Genomic DNA, 21,591 nt, shown 5'->3' with positions numbered 1-21,591 from the left:
GGTCCCCGCTCTGTACATGTACCAACTTCTCCGATTCCTTTCATCCTGATAATTTAGAGACAGATAGGTGTTTCTTGAGACTTATTATACCGTGGGCACCCGGAGTTCCGAGAGCAGGCTCCCCACGACAAACAATTTCAGCATCTCCAATAGGAGTTCAACATTTCCGTGAGACGCTTTCACGATGACCGAACAGACGCGTGACGAAGAGCGCAGTTCGTCTTTGAATCTTCTCTCTCTCTCTCTCTCTCTCTCTCTCTCTCTCTCTCTCTCTCTTCCATAGCTTGGTAAGAGTCCCAAACTGACGAACATAACTCGAGAATAGGACAATCTAGGGTTTTATAAACTGCCTCTTTCAGGGGTTAATTGCCCTTCTTTAACTAAATCTGGTTCTTTCATCAGATTTCCCCGCCGCTAGAGTTTAGCGATTATTCCATCTGAAATCACTTCGGATGGATATTCGTGCATACATGACGGCTGTGACTGATTCCAATGATTAATGTTCAATATTCTACTCAAACTTTGCACCTATTTTCACAAATTACGTTAGATTAATTTACGCTGAAAGTCAGTTACCAGCCTTTGCAACAAATAATAATCATCTTCCAGTTATCCTACAGTTCGTTTCAATTTTATAGAGACTTGACTTCAATGTAAATGGTCTACGAACAGCTTCAGACAACTCTAAATATCGGGCCGCCGGCGTGGTCCCGTAGTTAGCGTTACTGGATATGGACAGGATGGTCCCGAGTTCGATTCCTGGTGCCCACTTCACATTAGTCTGTGGTTGGGAAGACCTGAAACGGACTGCATGCAGTCTTGTGTGGTCAAATGAGAAGATGCTTGGTAAATAGACGTAGTGAAACTAACACATAAGCCACTGAAGTGGCGGGAAACCGAAAGGCTCGCACCAGAATGGGAGCGATATGAAATCGTCATATTGAAACATTATATGCTATAGTCTATATACGCACTGAAACTTTACCAGCAGTAAAAATGCAACTGTTGGGAAACCGAGTTCTGGCGTCTGTCATTACTTGTGATGTGGATTCTGTACATTTGGTGACTTTCAAATTTGCAACACAATTGAAACTGCTCTAGACCTTTTGTTTCACTACATGTGAAAATCACACCCCTGAAACTCTTTTAAAGTTAAAACTATAGATACTGACTTTCACGTCTGACCGCCTCCCCGGGGATCTGGGTTCTGTCTCCGCCAAAAGCAGCGACGTTTCCTTCACAGCAGGACTGAGCCGGGGCTAGTCTACCCCACGATAACAACTGAGTAGCTTCTGGAATGTAAATAATGAGTCTTGCTTCGAATGCCGATGACAACCATGTGGCGAACATCGCCGAGTTTGTTTTCGGCTTATGTGGATTTTTCTCAGCGTAGTTACTTGAGCATCAACAAAGACATAGCGGTGCAATTTACGCTTCCTGTTTCCTAACGGAGTGAGCCTGTACTGTTCCCTCTGTCTTTGAAATGTAACAAGCTGTGTAGAGTGAGTGAAACCGTTGCCGACATTATCGTAACGATAATGAACTAGAATTCAGGAGCAGCAGGATTCTTATTCCCGCACGATCAGACCCATCGTGGGTCTCTGCAGTGCCCGTAAATCGCTCCATATGAATGCTAGCATGATTGCGTGAGCAAGTATACAGCTAATTTTCTCCCCCATTCTTGTCCACACCAACAAATGCTCCATCTATAACGGAAACGATTTCAAGTCAACATAAAACTATACGCCTAATCTCAGTGCGCGAGCGTATTACTCTTCCATTCGATCCCGTGTCACAACTGAATGAACGTAAACAGAGTACAAGAGGATATTCTCGTCTATCATTGTACAAAAATCATGTTAGAGGCATCGAGTGGAGCTCGCTAAAACCGTACCAGGTAACGCCGCAAATTCCCTACATTCGAAACTGGTCCTCGCCTGAATGCGAGAGAGAAAGATAACAGAAGAAAGGACATAACCACAGAACGAACGCACTGTTTTATTTCTGAGAAAGTAACATTTGTTTATTTTCATCGGAAATCAAAAACACAACATCACCGAGTATAGTTTTCAGATGAGCTCAAGAAACAAATAAATAGGAAGTATATCAACCCTGCGGTAGCTGCGTTCATCCTCTCAACCAGGACGGAAAGCTGGCAACATGTGAAACACTTTTTCTCCCGACCTCAACTATGAGGGAATAACTTTCGAAATGTCCTATGACAGAACATCGCTGGAGCTGGACTACAGCTACTTTCGTGAAGCAGTCATGTATACATTCGAACTTTTCTATATTAAACGTAAAGAAGGAGAAGAAACCGAGTTATTCGCTGCAAAATTCATGTCTGACAGATAGAGGCGCAGATAATCGTGAATTTTGCACAGCCCTTAGCATTGGATTCAGACTTCGACGCCTACGCTGCAAGACCTGGAGAGTACAATTTTGCCAACATTTTTTGATTTTCTGGTGATATCTCTTCTTATGACAATGACTTTTGAAATTAAGTTCTTTTGTAGTTTTAACCTACTATATATATTATATCGGTTGGAAATGGCGCCATCAATAAATCAATCGATAGTAGCTAAATTACCCTCACTGGGTTGCGAAGGCAGGAACTCGAGGTCCGAAGCCAGTGGTCCGAGGTGTTCCAAAGTCTCCATAGCTGTACAACTGATAATGTCCTGAGAAATCAGTGAAAGTTGTGTCTAGCCGTTAATCAACGTGAAAATATAGTAGACAGTTGACGTGTCAGTTAAATAAAATATCCATGAGCAACTGAGTTATAGAGAGTTACTGAAATGGAAGGAGAGCGCTAATGTCGCCATGGCGAATGCAGTAGCTGAGCAGGTCACATGGCTAGGATTTCGTCATGCCTAACATTGGCACTGCCTCAAAGTTGAGTGCTGGAAAATAAGAACCGGTCAGCATCAATATGATCCGAACCACATTCTATGGGGTATAGAAAATGACACCCCACACATGTATCCCTGTCCATCTCTCGTCACAGCGCACAGAATTAACACCGTAGATGGAACCTACAAGCATAGAAAACGGCCAACTGGACATTTGAGGCGCGATACAATTTCGTACAATGCACGATTACCCTGATATGAGGCGATACATTCCGTCTGCCAACAGGGAAACGTCCTGGGTGTTGGTGGAATAATTATTCAGCATGAGCTGTTTGCTGGGGATGAAATGAAGTACCTGATAATCGGGCACCTTCTCTCACGGGCTAATCTATTGTCCAATCGTCTGCATCCATCTGTTCTCTTACGGTGATTCGGCGATTCGGCGAAGATACCTCAGTGTGTTTGGTGAATCATTTCGTCCATAGACAACCCTTTTCAATCCATCCCATTCTTGTTCGATAGGGTTCATGTCTGGAGAACATGCTGGCCACTCTAGTCGAGCGATGTCGTCATCCTGAAGGAAGTTATTCACAAGATGTGCACGATGGTGGCGCGAATTGTCGCCCATGAAGACGAATGCCTCGGCAATATGCTGCCGATATGGTTGCATTATCGGTCGGATGATGGCGTACACGTATCGTACAGCCGTTGCGGTGCCTCCCATGACCACCAGCGGCGTACGTCGGCCCCACATAATGCCACCTCAGAACAGCACGGAATCTCCACCTTGCTGCACTCGCTGGATAGTGTGTCTAAGGCTTTCAGCCTGACGGGGTTGCCACTTAACACGTCTCGGATGATTGTCTGGTTAAAGGCATATGCGACACTCATCGGTGAAGAGAACATGATGCCAATCCTGAGCGACCATTCCGTATGTTGTTGGTCCCATCTGTACCCTGCTGAATGGTGTCGTGGTTGCAAAGATGGACCTCGCCACGGTCGTCGGTAGTGAAGTTGCGCATTGTGCAGCCTATTGAGCACAGTTTGAGTCGTATCACGACGTCCTGTGTCTGCACGAGAAGCATTATTCAACATGGTGGCGTTGCTGTCAGGTTCCTCCGAACCATAATCCGTAGGTAGCAGATATCCACTGCAGTAGTAGCTCTTGGGCGACCTGAGAGGGGCATGGCATCGACAGTTCCTGTCTCTCTGTATCTCCTCCATGCCCGAACAAAATCGCTTTGGTTCACTCCAAGACGCCTGGACACTTCCCTTGTTGAGAGCCCTAGCTGGAACAAAGTAACAACATGGACGCGATCGAACCGCGGTACTGACCGTCTAGGCATGGTTGAACTACAGACAACAGGAGCCGTGTACCTCCTTCCTGGTGGAATGACTGGAACTGATCGGCTGTCGGACCCCCTCCGTCTAATAGGCGCTGCTCATGCATGGTTGTTTACATCTTTAGACGGGTTTAGTGAACATCTCTGAACAGTCAAAGGAACTGTGCCTCTAATACAAAATCCACATTCAACGTGTATCTTCAGGAGTTCTGGGAACCGGGGTGATGCAGAACTTTTTTTTTTAATTTACTTAAGAGAATGCTGTGATTCACGTGTTGCCGCAGTCAGCAGGGGGTACGACAAGCTGATAGGTAGAGCACTACGTGGATAAGCGACAATAGTCATAGACTGTTCAATGTTTTAAATTCTCTTAATATCACTTTCCCAATAATGGAGTAGACACGCTAGGGTCAGCATTAAGCTATTTGTTGTAATAGTAGTAATAAAGTATATAAAATTGAAATGAAACATAACAGGTACAAACTAAACTCTTTAATGCTGTCAATAATTATCGAAAAGGCCAACATATTCTCTAAGTTTTTTTCCGTACTGCAGTCCCAGTAACATTTTCGTATGCATATACATCTAAATACCCCGTCACTCATTCATAACGCACTTTCTGGAAATTCATTTGACGTTACGCTCGGGAGTTAACGGCCCTTCATCTATGCTGTTTCAGTTCACCCCACTTGACAACTTGTTGACAGCCGATATCGACCGCATGAATCAGTTAAGAAGGTGCCTGGCAAACATATACATCTCCTTCCGCCCGACTGAATTACTCTTCGGCACTTGATGGGGGCGGTGAGTTTCAGGTACCAACTGTCAGTACTACTCGGAGAAGGAGCATCACGGAAGTGATTTTTCTCTTTAGAATACTCACCACATTCTCTCATTTCTTGGCCTTGAAGTCTTTACATGAGAAATATAACGTTTTTTAAGAATTAGTCACAAATACTTAGTGACATATTAACTCTAAAAATATTGCCATTAGCGCTTCGAGAGACAATGACGTCTCTCGCCAAGTGGTTCCAATTTAAAATTCTTGGACACCTGCGTGGCATGAAACAAAAAAATATTTTCTCAACACATCTTCCTCGTTGCTAAACTGCCGTTTTATGAACTCTCCCGGTGGAACACTGTCAACCAATCGCTCTTGCTCAAGTCTAGTTCGTGTGTTACTTCATTTCACCTCGAGTCGCATCAGTCTGATAGGAAACTAAACAATAACCGGCAGAAAATAAAATTATGATAAGAAATAAATAAGAAAATCAAACTCGTTTCACCTGACGCCCCATAAGTACTTGACCAGGCTGATAAATATTGACGACTCGGTACTTTCCGCTGCATTAAGTTCAAAATGGCTCTGAGCACTATGGGACTCAACACCTGTGGTCACCAGTCCCCTAGACTTAGAACTACTTAAACCTAACTAATCTAAGGACGTCACACACATCCATGCCCGAGGCAGGATTCGAACCTGCGACCGTAGCGGTCGCGCGGTTCCAGACTGAAGCGCCTAGAACCGCTCGGCCACATCGGCCGGCGCTGCATTAAGATTAGACATTTCCAAATTCGATCCCTTCCGAGCAAAAGTATATTTATAGAACTTCATTGCAATCTCCGCATCTTACAAAGTTCATTGTGCGTGAAGAAGGCCAGTAAATTTCACAGATAGTGTTCGCGGACACTTGAGTGAGACGGTCAAGAATTTTCAGCGAGCTAGGCACGTAGTATATCAGTCACGCTACTATAACGAAGAACACTGACCACCTCAAAAAGTTAATCGAGAAGTAGGGCTGGCACTGGTGAGAATGGATGATGATTCTGATGGTGATACGGCTGTTTTGGGGCACGACAGCGAGGGCCTTTGCGCCGAGGCTGTTGAAAATCAAGTACGAGATAAGGGCACCTTCCAGTCTAACAACACTGCAGCATTAGCGGTAAATGCCCAATTATAGTCACCTACCCATACCGCAGCACTACTGTTCTTTCACAATAGCACGTGAACTCTGTTTGTATTATAGAATGTGCGTCTAAACTATCAGCGCAGCTGTTATTACTTACTGCGAGAAAAGTGACCCATGACACCTTTAGAAAGAATTCGCGCTGTTCTTATCAAAATCACTCCCCTAGTTAAGATTTATCAATCGAAATTTAACATTCATGGCTCGATCGCGCGTCATCTGTAACGCTTCAGATGTTTCGTTACAGATGCAACCTTGTTATTTGTTTCTTCAAATGGGATGCATGAGTTACAGATTCTGTTCTGACCAAGAGAATGATACTGGTACTGATAATAGCTATGCATAAGTTCGAGGTCATTATCTCTGAAAAATGGCTGCTATATTCGTGTGTCAATATTATAAATTTTTGATAATGTTCTTCAAATAATATCGGGCTACAAGAGATGGCAAGGGTCAGCAGTAAATGTATTGTATGCTCTGTTGCAAACTTAAAACCTTTTCCCTGTAATCTTGAAAATGACTATACCAGATTTTACAAAGACAGCTTCTTGAAGAGGTCCATGTCTCACGTCATTCTGTCTTCACGCCTTATTTATTTTTGTTTCTTGTTCCTTGCGAGTTCTTTTATGAAGTGTGATTCAGCGTCTTAAAAAACGTCCAGGATAGTACAAGTCGTAAAACAGATAGAAGTTGGTATCTCTACTCGGTTCCAGCCGAACTGGACACGTCATTGACACGTGCACTTGAGTATCTTCAACGACAGACATCGTTGTTGACAGTGAGTGGGTTATTTATTGCCTGACTCCAGAGGTTTGCAGACTCTGGGTAGCTTGTTCCCCCTTTAGTGCTCCAGGGTTAAAGACACCGTCGTACCTTTTTCTGTGTGGCAGCAGACGTTGATACAATTATCATCTATCCCGCTCTATAAATAAGCAGCTTTCATTAGAGAAGAGGACGCGCTACATTATCCGCGTGTCGTAGACTACGCAACAACGAGAAAGATATTAAGCTGTCGGTTACGTAGTCTAGACTTTTAGAAGCCGTCGCTCACATCATGCTGAGGAGCGTACACGCAGTGAAAGTCCCATCTATGGGTATCTGTATGTCTCCACGTGTTGTATCAAATGTTTCTAAGTCGGCGCCTATGGCAATATTGTTTATCTACAAGACGTCGTGGGTTACCAGTACCCTCTACACTTGGCATGCCACAAATAGACCGTTTTTCTTGCGTCTCAGTGTTGTCTCTACAGTAAATACAACTAGTTATATCATTCTCTTCACTCAGAGTATTCCGAAGCGAGTCGGAACAATAAGGAGACACTGGTGGCAGCGCACCAAGCTGAATCAATCAAGCTTATTGGTGCAGCGATCAGTACACTAGGCTCGTATTCGGAAGGGATGGGGTTCAAAACTACATGTGGCTATCCTGATTTAGGATGACTGTTATTTCCCCAGATCGCTCGAAGCGAATGACAGGATGTCTATTTCAACCATGCCATGGCTGACAGGCACCCGGAGCCTCGTGCAACCTGACTAGTACACTGTCTCTACTCATTAAAGTGTTACCTCCCTTCTTGATATGCAAATTTTCCGCAAATGTATTGGTTCCATATTCAGTCCTCTGACCGCTTATAGTATGTAGAACAGCTTATAATGCACATTGTACGGTGTTTCGTCTTTTCAGTCGGGGCGCTGTGGCATCGGTGTTACTCGAGAGATGATGGTTGTCTCGGTAGAAGGTTTCACCCTCACTTTTCGCTCATGTCATACTCATCTGCTGCAACATAAACATGAACAAAACATTACTCATGCACTCATTTCAATCGTGCATACAGCAGAGTTACACGTCTCATACTTTACGTACAAGTCAGTGGTAAACCGTTCCGAGCCCTTAGTGAATATGAGACTTCCAACATTCTTCTCTGCAACCGTACGTCCACTTAATTATCTGTCGATTAAATACGTTCCTAACCATTCACTTCCTTCAGCATTTACATCGCTAAATATCCACCTATCCGACCATCCACTTACTTAACTATCTGCCTACCTAACCATTCACTTACTTAACCACTCACCTACCTAACCAACCATCTATGTAACCGTCCACATAGCTATGCGTCCACCTACGCAACCATACACATACCCAACCAACCAGTTACCTAACCACCCACCTACCTAACTACCCACCTACCTAACCACCCACCTACCTAACCACCCACCTACCTAGCCACTCACCTATCTAACCACCCATCTATCTATCCACTAATCTGCCTAACCACTAGCCTATCTAACCAGTCACCAAATATCTTAACAACGACTTCCCTAAATAATCATCTACATAAACAGCTACCTACCTAAACAACCAACACCTAACCATCCAGCTGCCAGGCCAAAACACTCACTCACGTAACCACTCACTCACCTAACCACTCACTCACCTAACCACTCACTTACCCAACCACTCACCTATCTAACCACTCACTTACCTAACCAATCATCTACCTGTCCAATAAGCTACTTAACCATCAACCTGCGTAATCACATGCCTATCTAAGCATCTACCTAATTAAACGTTACTTACCTAACCATCTACCTAAGTAACTATCTTCCTACCTAACTAACACTGTATACATCTACACTCACTACTTTTACAGTATCCTACCCTTTCCCAATATGAAATTGTGTGCCTTTGTAGTCCACGCTACACACTGCCAGAAGGTCGGCTCTTTATGGTAGCGGGATCAAAAAACGCCGAAAGGCACTCCACAGACGAAAGACATTGAATTTAAAATCTAAATCTATATTGATGGTAGCACTCAAACCCGCGACCACTTCTGTCACTGTGAGATACCTTTAAGAAGATGAGCTAACTGTGATGGGCTGTTGAAAACAAAGGTTGCAGTGGTATTCCTAAGAGGTCATTTTTTACGTTTAATAAGACGCGATCGTTTCTATGTGGGATCTCACATAAATGCAATATGTTAGGCGGCGGTGTCGCATCGCGTGGAGGTCAGGCTGACAACGGGCGGCTGTTTCCGAATGGCACGCGGGTAGAGCCAGCCTCCGGAATGACGTGATTCACGAAGCGGGGTTTCCGGCGCGCCGCGGCGTGCACGCGCGCCCGTCGGCTATGTCTCTCTGCTGGCCGTTGTTTTCGTCTTGTAGCTTTCCGATGTATCGTGTGAACTGTAATTACCGTTGTGCCTCACACTTATCTTCTACCGCATCTTTGATAAAAGCTGACGGTGCTTATTAGGCCGCGGCCTGTCCAGTTTACAGAATGCGTACGTGTCACTCCGCGGCCACAGCCGTCCGTACTTGGGATGCGCCTCACACCAACTCCACACTTTTTCTTACCACAGGTTCTTACTTCGCTGAAATTTCCTATCGTTCGGCACACAATAATTCCCTATATCCAAATAAAATTATTGTAGGTTTTCTTAACTATTACAAGACTTCAGCGTCATTTTGATAACGAGGTCGTTACGTACATGACACAGACCTAATTTTCGAGTGAGAAGTCACCTGCTTCCAGGATAAGTAGAATATCGCAAAAATATCTAGGACCTATTGGGGAAACACTCGAAAACATAAACTGTTGCGACTGGTTTCGTTTTATCTTGACCCGTACGCCAATTGCGCTTGATAGAGGGTATAGGTGGTTTAAGCACCCGCTAACTAGGTACAATCTTCTTCGCCGGCTCCCAGATAAATGGGGAACATATGCTGCACATGGTTACCTTGAACATATTGTCAACTTCATGTACGTAAAGAGTCTTTCCCGATCAAGAAAGTCATGCCAGCGAAATTATTTTGGATTTACGTAGCCCGTGTTCTCTGACACATGAAACAAAAAATATCTGAGTCATTGCTCTTCTGCAGTTTTGAAAGCCACTGTCTTCCCACGAACTGGTTTTTGTGTTTCCACTGAAACAAATAGTAGGGTCAGCGGATGACAGACTGAGATTCATAGGAAGAATCTTGAAAGAAATGAAACTCATCCAAGAAGGAAGTGGCTTACAAGGCCCTTATTTGATCAATTCTTAATCAGTGTTTATCAATCTGGGACTCTTACCAGGTAGAACCGATACACGAGTTAGATAAAATCGAAAGAAAAGCAGCACGTTTCGCCACGGGTTCATTTAGTCGGCACAAGAACGTTACAGAGATGCTCAACAAACCCCACTGGCAGGCGTTACAAGAGAGGCGTTATGCATCATGGAGAGGTTTACTCGTCAGATATCGAGAGAGAAGTTTCCAGGAACAATCGAACATATCTTACTTCCTCCCACATACATCTCACGAAATGACCACGGTGACAAAATTCGAGAAATTAGAGCTAATACAGAGGCTTACCGACAGTAATTCTTCGCACGCGCTATTCGCGAATGGAATAGGGCCAGTAGTATCAGTGGTAACAAAAGTGCCCTGCACCATACACAGTTAGGTGGTTCAAATGGTTCAAATGGCTCTGAGCACTATGGGACTTAACATCTGTGGTCATCAGTCCCCTAGAACTTAGAACTACTTAAACGTAACTAACCTAAGGACACCACACACATCCACGCCCGAGGCAGGATTCGAACCTGCGACCGTAGCAGTCCCGCGGTTGCGGACTGAGCGCCTGAACCGCTAGACCACCGCGGCCGGCCAGTTAGGTGGCTTGCGGAGTATGATGTAGATGTAACGTGAAGATAAATTATCTTTAGTCGCGATTAGGAAATTTTGAATTTTATATTTGCAGCAAAGAAGATATGTGGAAGCAAGAGTTTCATGACCAAATAAATACGATTCACTACACAAAAATCCACCTCTCTTCTGTGCTCATTAATTTTACTCGCGAAATAAATTCTTTGTCGAATTACTTGAAGAAATTTTCTGAACAATTCTGCAATTATCCCAGAGACAAAATGCAAGAGTGGGTACTGTATGTTAAGAACGATCAATTATTTTCTCCTTTCTGACTCAAATGTAATATAATACGTCTTTACGCATAACGGTAAATGACGTGTGGGTCCTATTTCACAGGTCGGTGTATTTTTTTATGTTTACTTGAGATAGTTTTCGGACGAAAATGAGGCATCTGCAGTCGTATAAAGAAATAAGATAATCGTCTACCAACCATAGCCAGTTTGCCCTGAGTTGCAGAACGGTCTCATTAATTCGCCTAGTGGAAACGGTCTGTGGATTAACTACACGCCGTGCTGTCGGCAAAGTGTTTAAGCCATTTGGTTATCTTCAAATATATTTATTTATACCGTTGTACACCAGAAATTATAAAATATATGTATATAAGTATAGCATTATGGACGCTTCATTTCATTTATTTTTACAGTAGATGTGCATTTTATACACACAAGCTTTCACGTTTAATCTGAAGAGACTGAACACAGTACACATGTACATCTGAGTGAACATACATAGAATACCGCATACTTATATCCTTGGTAACTGTACATAGAGCACATTACCCACGTCTTCCAGAGTGGCTCAACACCGAAAGCTGCAACACCAGGAAAACTAGTAAGGTGTGGACGTAAATCAAAGGTATGCAGTAGTATTACCGTGAGCGATGATTATGATTTTCATTCAAACTATCGTTGTTATCAGTTAATGTGAGACTGCCGAGAAACTGAAAGAACAGGGAGATAGATGTATCAGGAAATAATTAACTAACCAAAATGGCAAAATAGCTTTCTTTTCTATGGACTTTTCTCGGCATACATCAAAGATATGGCTACATTGGCGTCCGCTGTGACCGAGCGGTTCTAGGCGCTTCAGTCCGGAACCGCGCGACTGCTACGGTCGCAGGTTCTAATCCTGCCTCAGGCATGGATGTGTGTGATGTCCTTGTGTTAGTTAGTTTTAAGTAGTTCTAAGTTCTAGGGGAATGATGACCTCAGATGTTAGGTCCCATAGTGCTCAGAGCCATTTGAACCATTTTTTATGGCTACATTAAATGTCCCTGTGACAGCCAGAGTTTCTGACTGATCAAATCCTCTCGAGGAGAACCGAGGAACTGCTTCAAAAGGAAGTAGTGGATACAGTTTTCTGATCTCTCCTCAACCTCAGGGATTCATGTGCTAAATTTATCCCCTTTCGAAAGAAGGATGGTTAGAATTAAACATCGATTAGGATATTCGAGACGTATAGATAGCTCGAACTGGCAATGGGAAAGGAACCAGCAGTGGCGTTGTTGAAGGGAGAGTCCTGGCCTTCACTTGAAACAATTTAGGGACACCGAGGAAAACCTTCGCCAGGATGACGTTATAGGTATTTCAGTCTTACTCCTGACACAAATTCGGTGCTTTTAATCATTTCGCCAACTCGTCTGGCATGCCACTCCAACACTTACGCTCAGGGAAGCAGCGGTCGGAAGGCTCCTTCAATAAGGGGGAAAAAAGTCCAGCTTAGGAGTATCTTAGGCTAGGTTTAGTCGAAGACGAATTGGTCGTGGTAATCCACCCCGACCAACTCTAAGGCTCTTACGGCAGCGATCATAGTTTTCTTCCAATTCATCAGAATAACCTAGAAAACGTGACTCCAGTCTGTCTGCTTGTTAGGATGGTAGCAGTCGCTAATTACGCAACAGTCCTGGTCTTTTATTGTGGCCATCGGTTCGACAGCATTGTCAATAACACGTATGTACGCATAAGTGAGTAGATTAGTTCCTCTTTAAACTCCACCAAAACATATTCACCACTGTGTAATAAATGAGATATTTGTTTCATACCTCAAAATTATATTGTCTTGTTTTGTGGCCATCGGTTCGACAGCATTGTCAATAACACATATGTACGCATAAGTGAGTACATTAGTTCCTCTTTAAACTCCACCAAAACAGATCCACCACTGTGTAAGAAATGAGATATGTTTCATACCTCAAAATTATATTAACTTAATTTTTTCATATTGCAAGAAGGACTTTATATAACAGTTTCAACAAATCGACATATTCTATTCTAGAAACGGAAAGAATTTCAGATTATAAGGTCCCGTCTACGATAAGTCGTTGCAAACGAATCGCATGCTCGGACAGAACAAGAATGGGAAAGAAAATCGGTGTCCGAATCAAAGGAACTATCCAATCATTCTCATTTGTGGTCTATGAAAAATCGTGAAATCCTTTACCTGAATAGGCAGACGGACATTTGAAACACCGTCTTCCGAAACGTGAGTGCTGAGCCTTAATCACTGCTTCACCTAGCACTTTGCCTTACGCTCTGCGTCGGTCCCGTGTTTGCTACTGATAAAAACTATCTCAGTTTGTTTCATCAGAAATCTGTAATGTTTAGGTTCCTACACTAGTGGCGTAAATCCCACGAATTATAGTATATCCGGGCATACTGTCTTCTCTTAATCGTAATGCCTCTTCTGGCATAAGGAGAACAAATACAGGGGATGGACAAAAAGTATGAACACCATGGTCACGGAATGGCGTTGTACTTCCTTTTCTCCTTGTATTGTAACCGTCTCTATGAAAGTAACTTCCAAACGCATTAAAACTGTGTGACGGAGCGGGACGCGCGCCAGAGGCTGTCGTAAGTCGTGTCTGGATGTGTCAGTCGGTAAGAGTGATTTCCGCCAAGGTCAAAGTTTCAGAGTCGAGTTCGGGATTGGTAAACAGTTTTAATGTTTCAGCAAGTTTCAAAGGAGCACAAGCTCCTCTGTAAAGTGAAAGATTCATTCTCGAAATCTCTGGTGAAAGTGCTTTGACTCGCTAGTACGTTGTGATCGTTGTTGTGTTATACTGATCTTTCGTCGTTTCTCATTGTACAGACACCGAAAGACGATAAAATTATCACTGTACGATTGTTTGGTACCTAAATAAAATTTTTGAAAAATTTGTCAGCGATCTTTTATTAATATTATAATTAACAATTTTTAATTATGGTGCCTAAATGACAACTGTTGCTAGTCTACCTGAGGTATATACACCCAATCCACCTAACCCCCTAACAATTAATAGAGTTCATGGGAAAAGTTCGTCTGCCAAGTACAGTAACGGCAGGAAGACTAAACTTCCTAACGTAGACAGGAGAGCATTAAAGAGGATTGTTCCCTCTGATTAGAGCCAGTCCTAAAAGATATATAAATAAAGGTGCTCTTCTGTAGCCGATTTTGGATTTGAAACGATCGTCTGGTGTGTCAAAGTGCTTTCGGAGTTTGTCGAGGGCACGCCCGATTGCTGTAGGAAACCACAGTTCACTGAACAGGAGTCTTCCTGAACGTCCCTTTCCTGTTTGTTCAACTTTGGACAGCGAGAAGTGAGCATTTCCAGAACTAGTTGAAACCTGTGGAAGAGTAGGCGTGGAGAAACCCAAGAACAATACCTTTAAATGGAAGTACTCAAAAGAATAATTGTAATGTATCTGCAGAGAGGATCAGACAATGAAACACTTGTTTTGGTTTCCACAACGATCTGTGTAGTGTAACGAGAAGGAATTACTCAACGTTAAAAAAAGGCGTAATGGAAGTTTCCAGAGTCTGGGCCAAGATCATCTGACATTACCTACCTGTTATATGTTTCAAAAGTAAAGTTAAACAACTAGATTCATTAATTTAATCTGTAAGACCATTCTCAATGAACAGTCACTATTTCTGTGTTGTACTGCTTTTGACAAGAATAATAATAAAAAATTGAAATTTGCGGTAAGTTCCTAAGGGACCAGACTGCTGAGGTCATCGGTCCCTAGGCTTACACACTACTTAATCTAACTTAAACTTACTTACACTAAGGACAACGCAGGCACCCATGCCCGACGGAGGACTCGAACCTCCGACGTGGGGAGCCGCGCGAAGAATACTAATAAATGATAATTGCAAGACCATTGTCACTAAAGTGATAGCTGCTCTTAATATGCATCCAGAGAACGCAGTATCAACGAAAACAGTTTTCTATCAACTGCATAAACGAAATATTCGCTGTGGAACTGCAATAGTAAAAAGAAAGGCTACAATGACAAGATATCAGCCGAGCACAGAAGCTGAACATAGGACGAATGGAAAGATTTAATGTGATCCGACCAGCTCTACTTTTGATGTGTAATCTATTACAGGGCGTATTTATGTACAGACAATACCACAGGAAGCGTGCATCCGACATTGAAGCTGGACGCAGGTGGTGTAATGGTTTCGGCACTCTGCACCATGGTTTTCGTAAGTACCTATAGCCATATTCAAAGGCAAACAATTGCCGGTGAGACATACGAAAGCATCATATGTCTACATTGATATGTATAATAACGCAGGCAGAGTTCCCATCTGAGGACTCCGTCTTCCAAGACGACACTGCATCTGTTCACACGGATATAAATATTCTAGCTTTGTTAGAGGCGTAGAAGGACGAAATAATATGTATTCATGACCCCCACAGTGGCGCGAGAGTTGAGCAGTACGCAGTCATTGTGATATGCACTAGAGAAACCTCCTCATCATCTCTCAAGGATATTCACGCAGTTTATATGAAATCGAAACAAATCCACTGAAGTAGACTATATTTCCTGATAACTATGACAATCCTTGGGAGAGACGGCTATGGGAAAACTATTTCACCTGGTATACAAGGTGCAGGAGATAGGTGAAATGTCAGATTTCACGAAAAATACGATAATTCCAAAACCAAAAAAAGGTACATGTTGAAAGGTGTGATTATTAACGAACCTTCAGTTTAATGAGTCATGGCTGCAAAATATTGGCGCGAATTATTTACAGCGGAATAACAAGACTAGCAGAAGCCGACGTCGGGGTAGCTCAGTTTTGGTACCGGAGAACGAGGCAATGTTAATCCTAAGATTTATATTAGTAAAGAGGTTGAAGAAAGGTAAAATTACATCTATAGCATTCGTAGGAGAAAAGTTTTAACAATATTGACTGGAATACTCTCGATGAATTTTTGAAGGTAGCAGGGTTATCCACAACTTATACAGAAACCAATCTCCAACTAAAAGAGTCGAGGGTCATGAAAGGGAAGCAATAGCTGAAAAGAGAGTGGATACGATTGTAGCTATTCACAATGTTACTCAATCTGTACATTGAACAATCTGTGAATGAAACCAGGGAGAAAGTTGGAAAGACATTTTTAAGTCCAAGGAGAAGAATTTAAAGCTTTAAAGTTTTGCGGAAGGCACCGTAATTCTCTCTGAGATGGAAAAAGACTTGGAAGAGCTGTTAACAGAATGGAAATAGTTTTGAAAAGTGGTTATAAGATGAATGTCAACAGAAGGAAAATAAAGGTAATGGAATGTAGCTGATGCTGAGAGAATTAGGTTGGGTAATGAGACATTAAGAGTAGTCGATGAATGTTGATCACAGTGAAATAACCGATGATGGCCAATGCAGACTGGCAACGGCAAGAAAAGCACTGCTGTAAAAGATAGATTTGTTAACACCAAATATACATTTAAGCGGCAAAGAAACTGGTATAGGCATACGTATTCAACTACAGAGATCTGTAAACAAGCAGAATATGGGACTGCAGTCGGAAACGCCTATATAAGGCAACAATTGTCTGGTGCAGTTGTCAGATCGGTTACTGCTCCTACACTGGCAGGTTATCAAGGTTTAAGTGGGTTTGAACATGGTGTTTGAGTAGGCGCACGAGCGATGGGACACAGAATCTCCGAGCTAGCGATGAACTGGGGATTTTCCTGTACGATCGTTTCACAAGTGTACCGTGAATATCAGGAATCCGGTAATACATTAAATGTCCGACATCGCTGCGGCCGGAAATAGATCCTGCAAGAACGGGACGAATAACCACTGCAGAGAATCGTTTAACGTGACAGAAGTGCAACGCTTCCGTAAACTGCATGCTGGGGCATCAACAAGTGTCAGCGTGCGAACCATTCAATGATACATCATCGATATGGGCTTTCGGAGCCGAAGACCCACTCGTGTGCCATTGATGACTGCACGACACAAAGCTTTAGGCCTCGCCTGGGTCCGTCAACACTGACATTGGACGTTTGATGACTGGAAACATGTTGCCTGGTCGGACGAGTCTCGTTTCAAATTGTATCGAGCGGATGGATGTGTCGGGTATGAAGACAACGTCATGAATCCATGGACCCTAAATCTCAGCAGGGGAGATTTCAAGCTGGTGGAGGCTCTATAATGACGTGGGTAGTGTGCAGTTGGATTGATATGGGACCCCTGATACGTCTAGATACGACTCTGACAGGATATACGTATGTAAGCATCCTGTCTGATCACCTGCATCCATACATGCCCATTGTGCATTCCGAAGGATTCGAGTAATTCCAGCAGGACAACGCGACATCCCGCACGTCCAGAATTGCTACAGAGTGACTTCAGGGACATTCTTCTGAGTTTAAACACTTCCGCTGGCCAGCAAGCTCGCCAGACATGAAAATTATTGAGCATATCTGGGATGCCTTGCAACGTGCTGTTCAGAAGAGATCTCCACCGCTTCGTATTATGAATTTATGGACAGCCCTGCAGGGTTCATGGTGCCAGTTCACTCCAGCACTACTTTAGACATTAGTCGAGTCCATGCCACGTCGTTTTGCGACACTTCTGCGTGCTCGTTGGGGCTATACACGATATAAGGCAGGTGTACCAGTTTCTTTGGCTCTTCAGTGTAAGTGTAGCCAAGTACAGAAGTGAAATGCGAACGATAAGTAGTTCAGACAAGGAGAGAATACAAGCTTTTGAAATACGGCAATACAGGAGAATGCTGAAAATTAAATGGGTAAATAGGATAACTGATGAAGAGGTACTGAAATGAATTGGGGATGAGAGAAGTAGTTCCACAAATTGACTAAATGGTTAGGTCACAAACTGAGTCATGAAGGAATCTCAAGTTTGGTTTTGGGAGGCAAGTATGGGATTTAAACTTTATAGAGCGAGACTGAAGTAAGCAGATTCGTGAAGATGTAGAATGCAGCAGATCTACAGAGACGGAGAGGGTAGGCAGAATAGAAAGCCCAGTCTTCGGACTGAAGACCAAAACAATATACGCCAAAGGTGGCAATACGACTTATTAGACGGTTGTTCACATCATTCTGCCCTATTGTCGACCAAAAAGAAACGAAATAACAGGTACGGGCAGTTTATATTTCGATGCGCGGCAGCGGATGAGGTGACGGGGCGCAGAGCTCACCGAATCCCGTCGCCGAACCCCGGCTCGGTGGAAGAGGCGTCGTGACGCTCGTTACGGCGTCCAGACGAGACGGACGAGAGGAGACGAGACGAGAGACGAGCAGGCGAGACGGCGGGCCGGCGCCGGCAGGCCGCGGGCTGCAACAAAAGAATTACTCGCCATGTGAACGCCGCCCGTAAAAAAGCGCCGGGCCCCTTCCTCCAACCCCACATCCCAAACACAGAACTACAGTCGAAGAACATAAAAATAAGGCCGTACGATGACTATTATGTTGGCTGTGGCCGGTAATTAGCAGGGGTAGGCACCGCCGGCCTTGGGGCGTAATAACAGAGGCAGCGCCGCCGCCGCCAGGCGCCCGATCTGCACACCTCGCCTTTTGTCCTCTCCGCTGATTCCGCTCTCCTTCCTCTCACGTGATGCCGGCGCACCTCACACACGCCGGTCCTCGGCTTTCCCGCCAATCTCAAAAGATACGTCTCCACCGTCGTCACCGGGTAGCGATATCTAAAATGCCGAATACGTACTCGAATTGGCGCAGTGGTTTACACTTCCCAATTGTGTTCCGTTCTACTTCGCCCAGATCCCCATCTAGTAGCTCTGATGTATGTTTTCTGTGTTTTTTTTCTTTTTTAGGTGAACGCTGGGATGATTCCTTCTACGAAACCGTGCCCATCCCTTCCTTGTTCCTTGTCTAGTGCCGCACGGGATAGCCGTGCCGTCTTAGGCGCCTTGCCACGGTTCGCGCGGCTCCCCCGTCGGAGATTCGAGTTCTCCCTGGGGCATGGGTGTGTGTGTTATCCTTAGCGTAAGTTAGGTTAAGTTAGATTAAGTAATGTGTAAGCCTAAGGGCCGATGACCTCAGAGATTTTGGTTCTATAGATCTTACCACTAATTTGTCTAATCCGAACTAGCGCCCTTTCTCAAATTACTTCGATGTCGAGGAGGCACTGATCTCGACGTTTCCTTCGAACTTTAATCATTGGGCTCTAATTTTGGAGGTCAGTGGTTAAATTCCCGTTCGGCCATCCATTTTTGAGGTTTCCATGCTTTTCCCGGCTCACTAACACAAACGCCTAGATGGTTCGATTGAAAAGACCAGCCAGACTTCATTCTCCATTCTTCCTCATTCCGAGCATGTGCTACATCTCTAATGACCTCGACGTCGACTAAACGTCAACCATAATTTTCCAGCCATTCCTTTTCCTATGACTGGCAGCTTGGAATTAATTTCCCTCTTTCCGGGTACTTAACACGCGTTCGAATCTATGAGTTGTTGCATAATACATCTCCCTATACAGCACAGAACGTACAACTTGGGCGAATTTTAAATAGTGGCTTATCCACCACCTGATCCAATGTAACGACAAGATGACAGTTATGGAAGCCAAAATCTTCAACTCACAAATAACAATATGCTGTAAAACAATAAGGCACATTTTTTATCTAATAACTCTAGAGATCTCATTCAGTTGATTCTAAGTCTGATCCTTGCATCTCACAACGGTAGACAGCACTCTGCTTAACATTAGGTTAGTATCCCGTCACTGTTTTTCTGGCAGTCAGACAATCACGTGTAAATTGTAAACTGTAAGGCAGTTGTTATTACATCTGGATGCAGCACAAAGTGTTGCACAAAGGAAGCAATGCAAAAATTAAGAAAGCTCAAGTTAGATAACCTGAAGGTAGTTCGGGAGCTTCTTCACTGCCAGTGCAGTTGTTGGAACACTGGGCTCACTTTCAAAACGTGTCGAGCTCCCATGCAAATTTGTGGTTTTCCTGCTTTCCGTAAATCATTTCAGGCGAACGCTGGGATAGTTCTCCAAGAGCACTCACATAGATTTGGCCCGCCTTCTATGTCCAACTGAGCTACTACTGTGTCTCGATTTAGATAGGACTTTAAAGCGTAAACTTGCTTCTCTTTTTGTCTGTAGTCTTCCATTGTCCAGTGGCCTCATGTTCGGAAGGACACTGTTCAAATCGCCGCCCAGTTACACAGATTTATATTTTCCGTTCTTCCTACAAATAACGGAATAGTTTATTTCAAAAGGACACGGCCGGTTTCCCTCAGCATCCCTTCCCAGTCCGATGATATGTTATGTCTAAACGACTTCTTCGTCGACGAGACACTAAAGCCTAATCTTCCTTCCGTTTCCATTGTCGAAGCAAGAGCAGAAAAAAAGTTGTATTTTGTATTTTCCGTGCGCAGTTCATTTCTTCTTACGGGTGCTCTACTCGTGAAAGATGTGACGCAAATTCCCAGTTGGTTTACTCACTGCACCTGTGTTAGAATACCAAGACGCGCATTAGTCTCGCATACACCGACGATTTCTGTGTTAAACGGCTCGTGTTGTTGCTTGATAATGAACGTGGTTCTTCATCGTCGCTCTCTTTAAGTGAGACGGTGGTATAGATGAGTTTTCTAAAATACATTTCAGCAGGATCTCTCGTTTGTACTTATGTGTTGATCCACATAGCCACAAGAACAAAAAATGGGGCAATAAATTCCGTTTGTGTACCGCTATCGAATACCATGAAATTAAATGGTTCAAATGGCTCTAAGCACTATGGGACTTAACATCTGAGGTCATCAGTCAAAAATGGCTCTGAGCACTATGGGACTCAACTGCTGAGGTCATTAGTCCCCTAGAACTTAGAACTAGTTAAACCTAACTAACCTAAGGACATCACACACATCCATGCCCGAGGCAGGATTCGAACCTGCGACCGTAGCGGTCTCGCGGTTCCAGACTGCACGCCAGAACCGCGCGGCCACTTCGGCCGGCCATGAAATTAAATTCAAATTTTAATTTGAATCGTGTTTAAGAGAGCTTACCAAACATGACAGGGTTTGAGTAGAATTCTTATTTAAGGAAAAGAGTATTTTTGGACTTTTCGATAGTTACAGGAATTGAGTTCGTACGATGGAGAAAATAGATTCGACCAAGGCACTACAATTTAGGCTCTAAATGAATTCCCGAAATCACTTCAAGCGAGTGAGGGGATGGCTCATTCATGAATGACACGGTTAATTGTCAATTTATCAAAATTTAACCAGAAACTCCGTTCACAGTACCCACGTTGACGAAAGAATGTGAATCCGCAACATATAAAAGAGTGTGTTTTCCGCGGTATGAAGTAAACCACAGTTTTATGTGGTAACAAGGTGATTGTGGAATGACGATTCTTGAGCAAATCAGATGATACGACTAAGGTGACAAAATGACTCTTAAAAATCACACACCGATATCATATCTGTCTAAGATAAGCGAGATTTTATCGTTACAATTTCTATTCTGTTCTGTCGC

At 43.6% G+C, this 21,591-nt stretch overlaps 1 protein-coding gene across 3 annotated transcripts in view; it reads right to left on the bottom strand.

The window, feature by feature from the left end:
• LOC124556693 overlaps positions 1-21,591 on the bottom strand; it is a 136,217-nt gene that overhangs the window by 20,665 nt on the left and 93,961 nt on the right. For all 3 annotated transcript variants that reach the window (XR_006968660.1, XM_047130668.1, XM_047130669.1), the window contains exon 2: positions 18,287-18,423. Coding sequence is in view for 2 of the 3 variants with exons in the window: in XM_047130668.1 (XP_046986624.1) it covers positions 18,287-18,423 (137 nt within the window). In the remaining variant the exon portion in view is untranslated. The remainder of the gene's footprint in view (positions 1-18,286; positions 18,424-21,591) is intronic.

Source organism: Schistocerca americana, chromosome X (assembly GCF_021461395.2).
Source record: "Schistocerca americana isolate TAMUIC-IGC-003095 chromosome X, iqSchAmer2.1, whole genome shotgun sequence".
Classification (NCBI taxonomy): domain Eukaryota; kingdom Metazoa; phylum Arthropoda; class Insecta; order Orthoptera; family Acrididae; genus Schistocerca; species Schistocerca americana.
The sequence above is the reverse complement of the archived record's forward strand: the minus strand, read 5'-3'. Positions and strand labels throughout refer to the sequence as shown.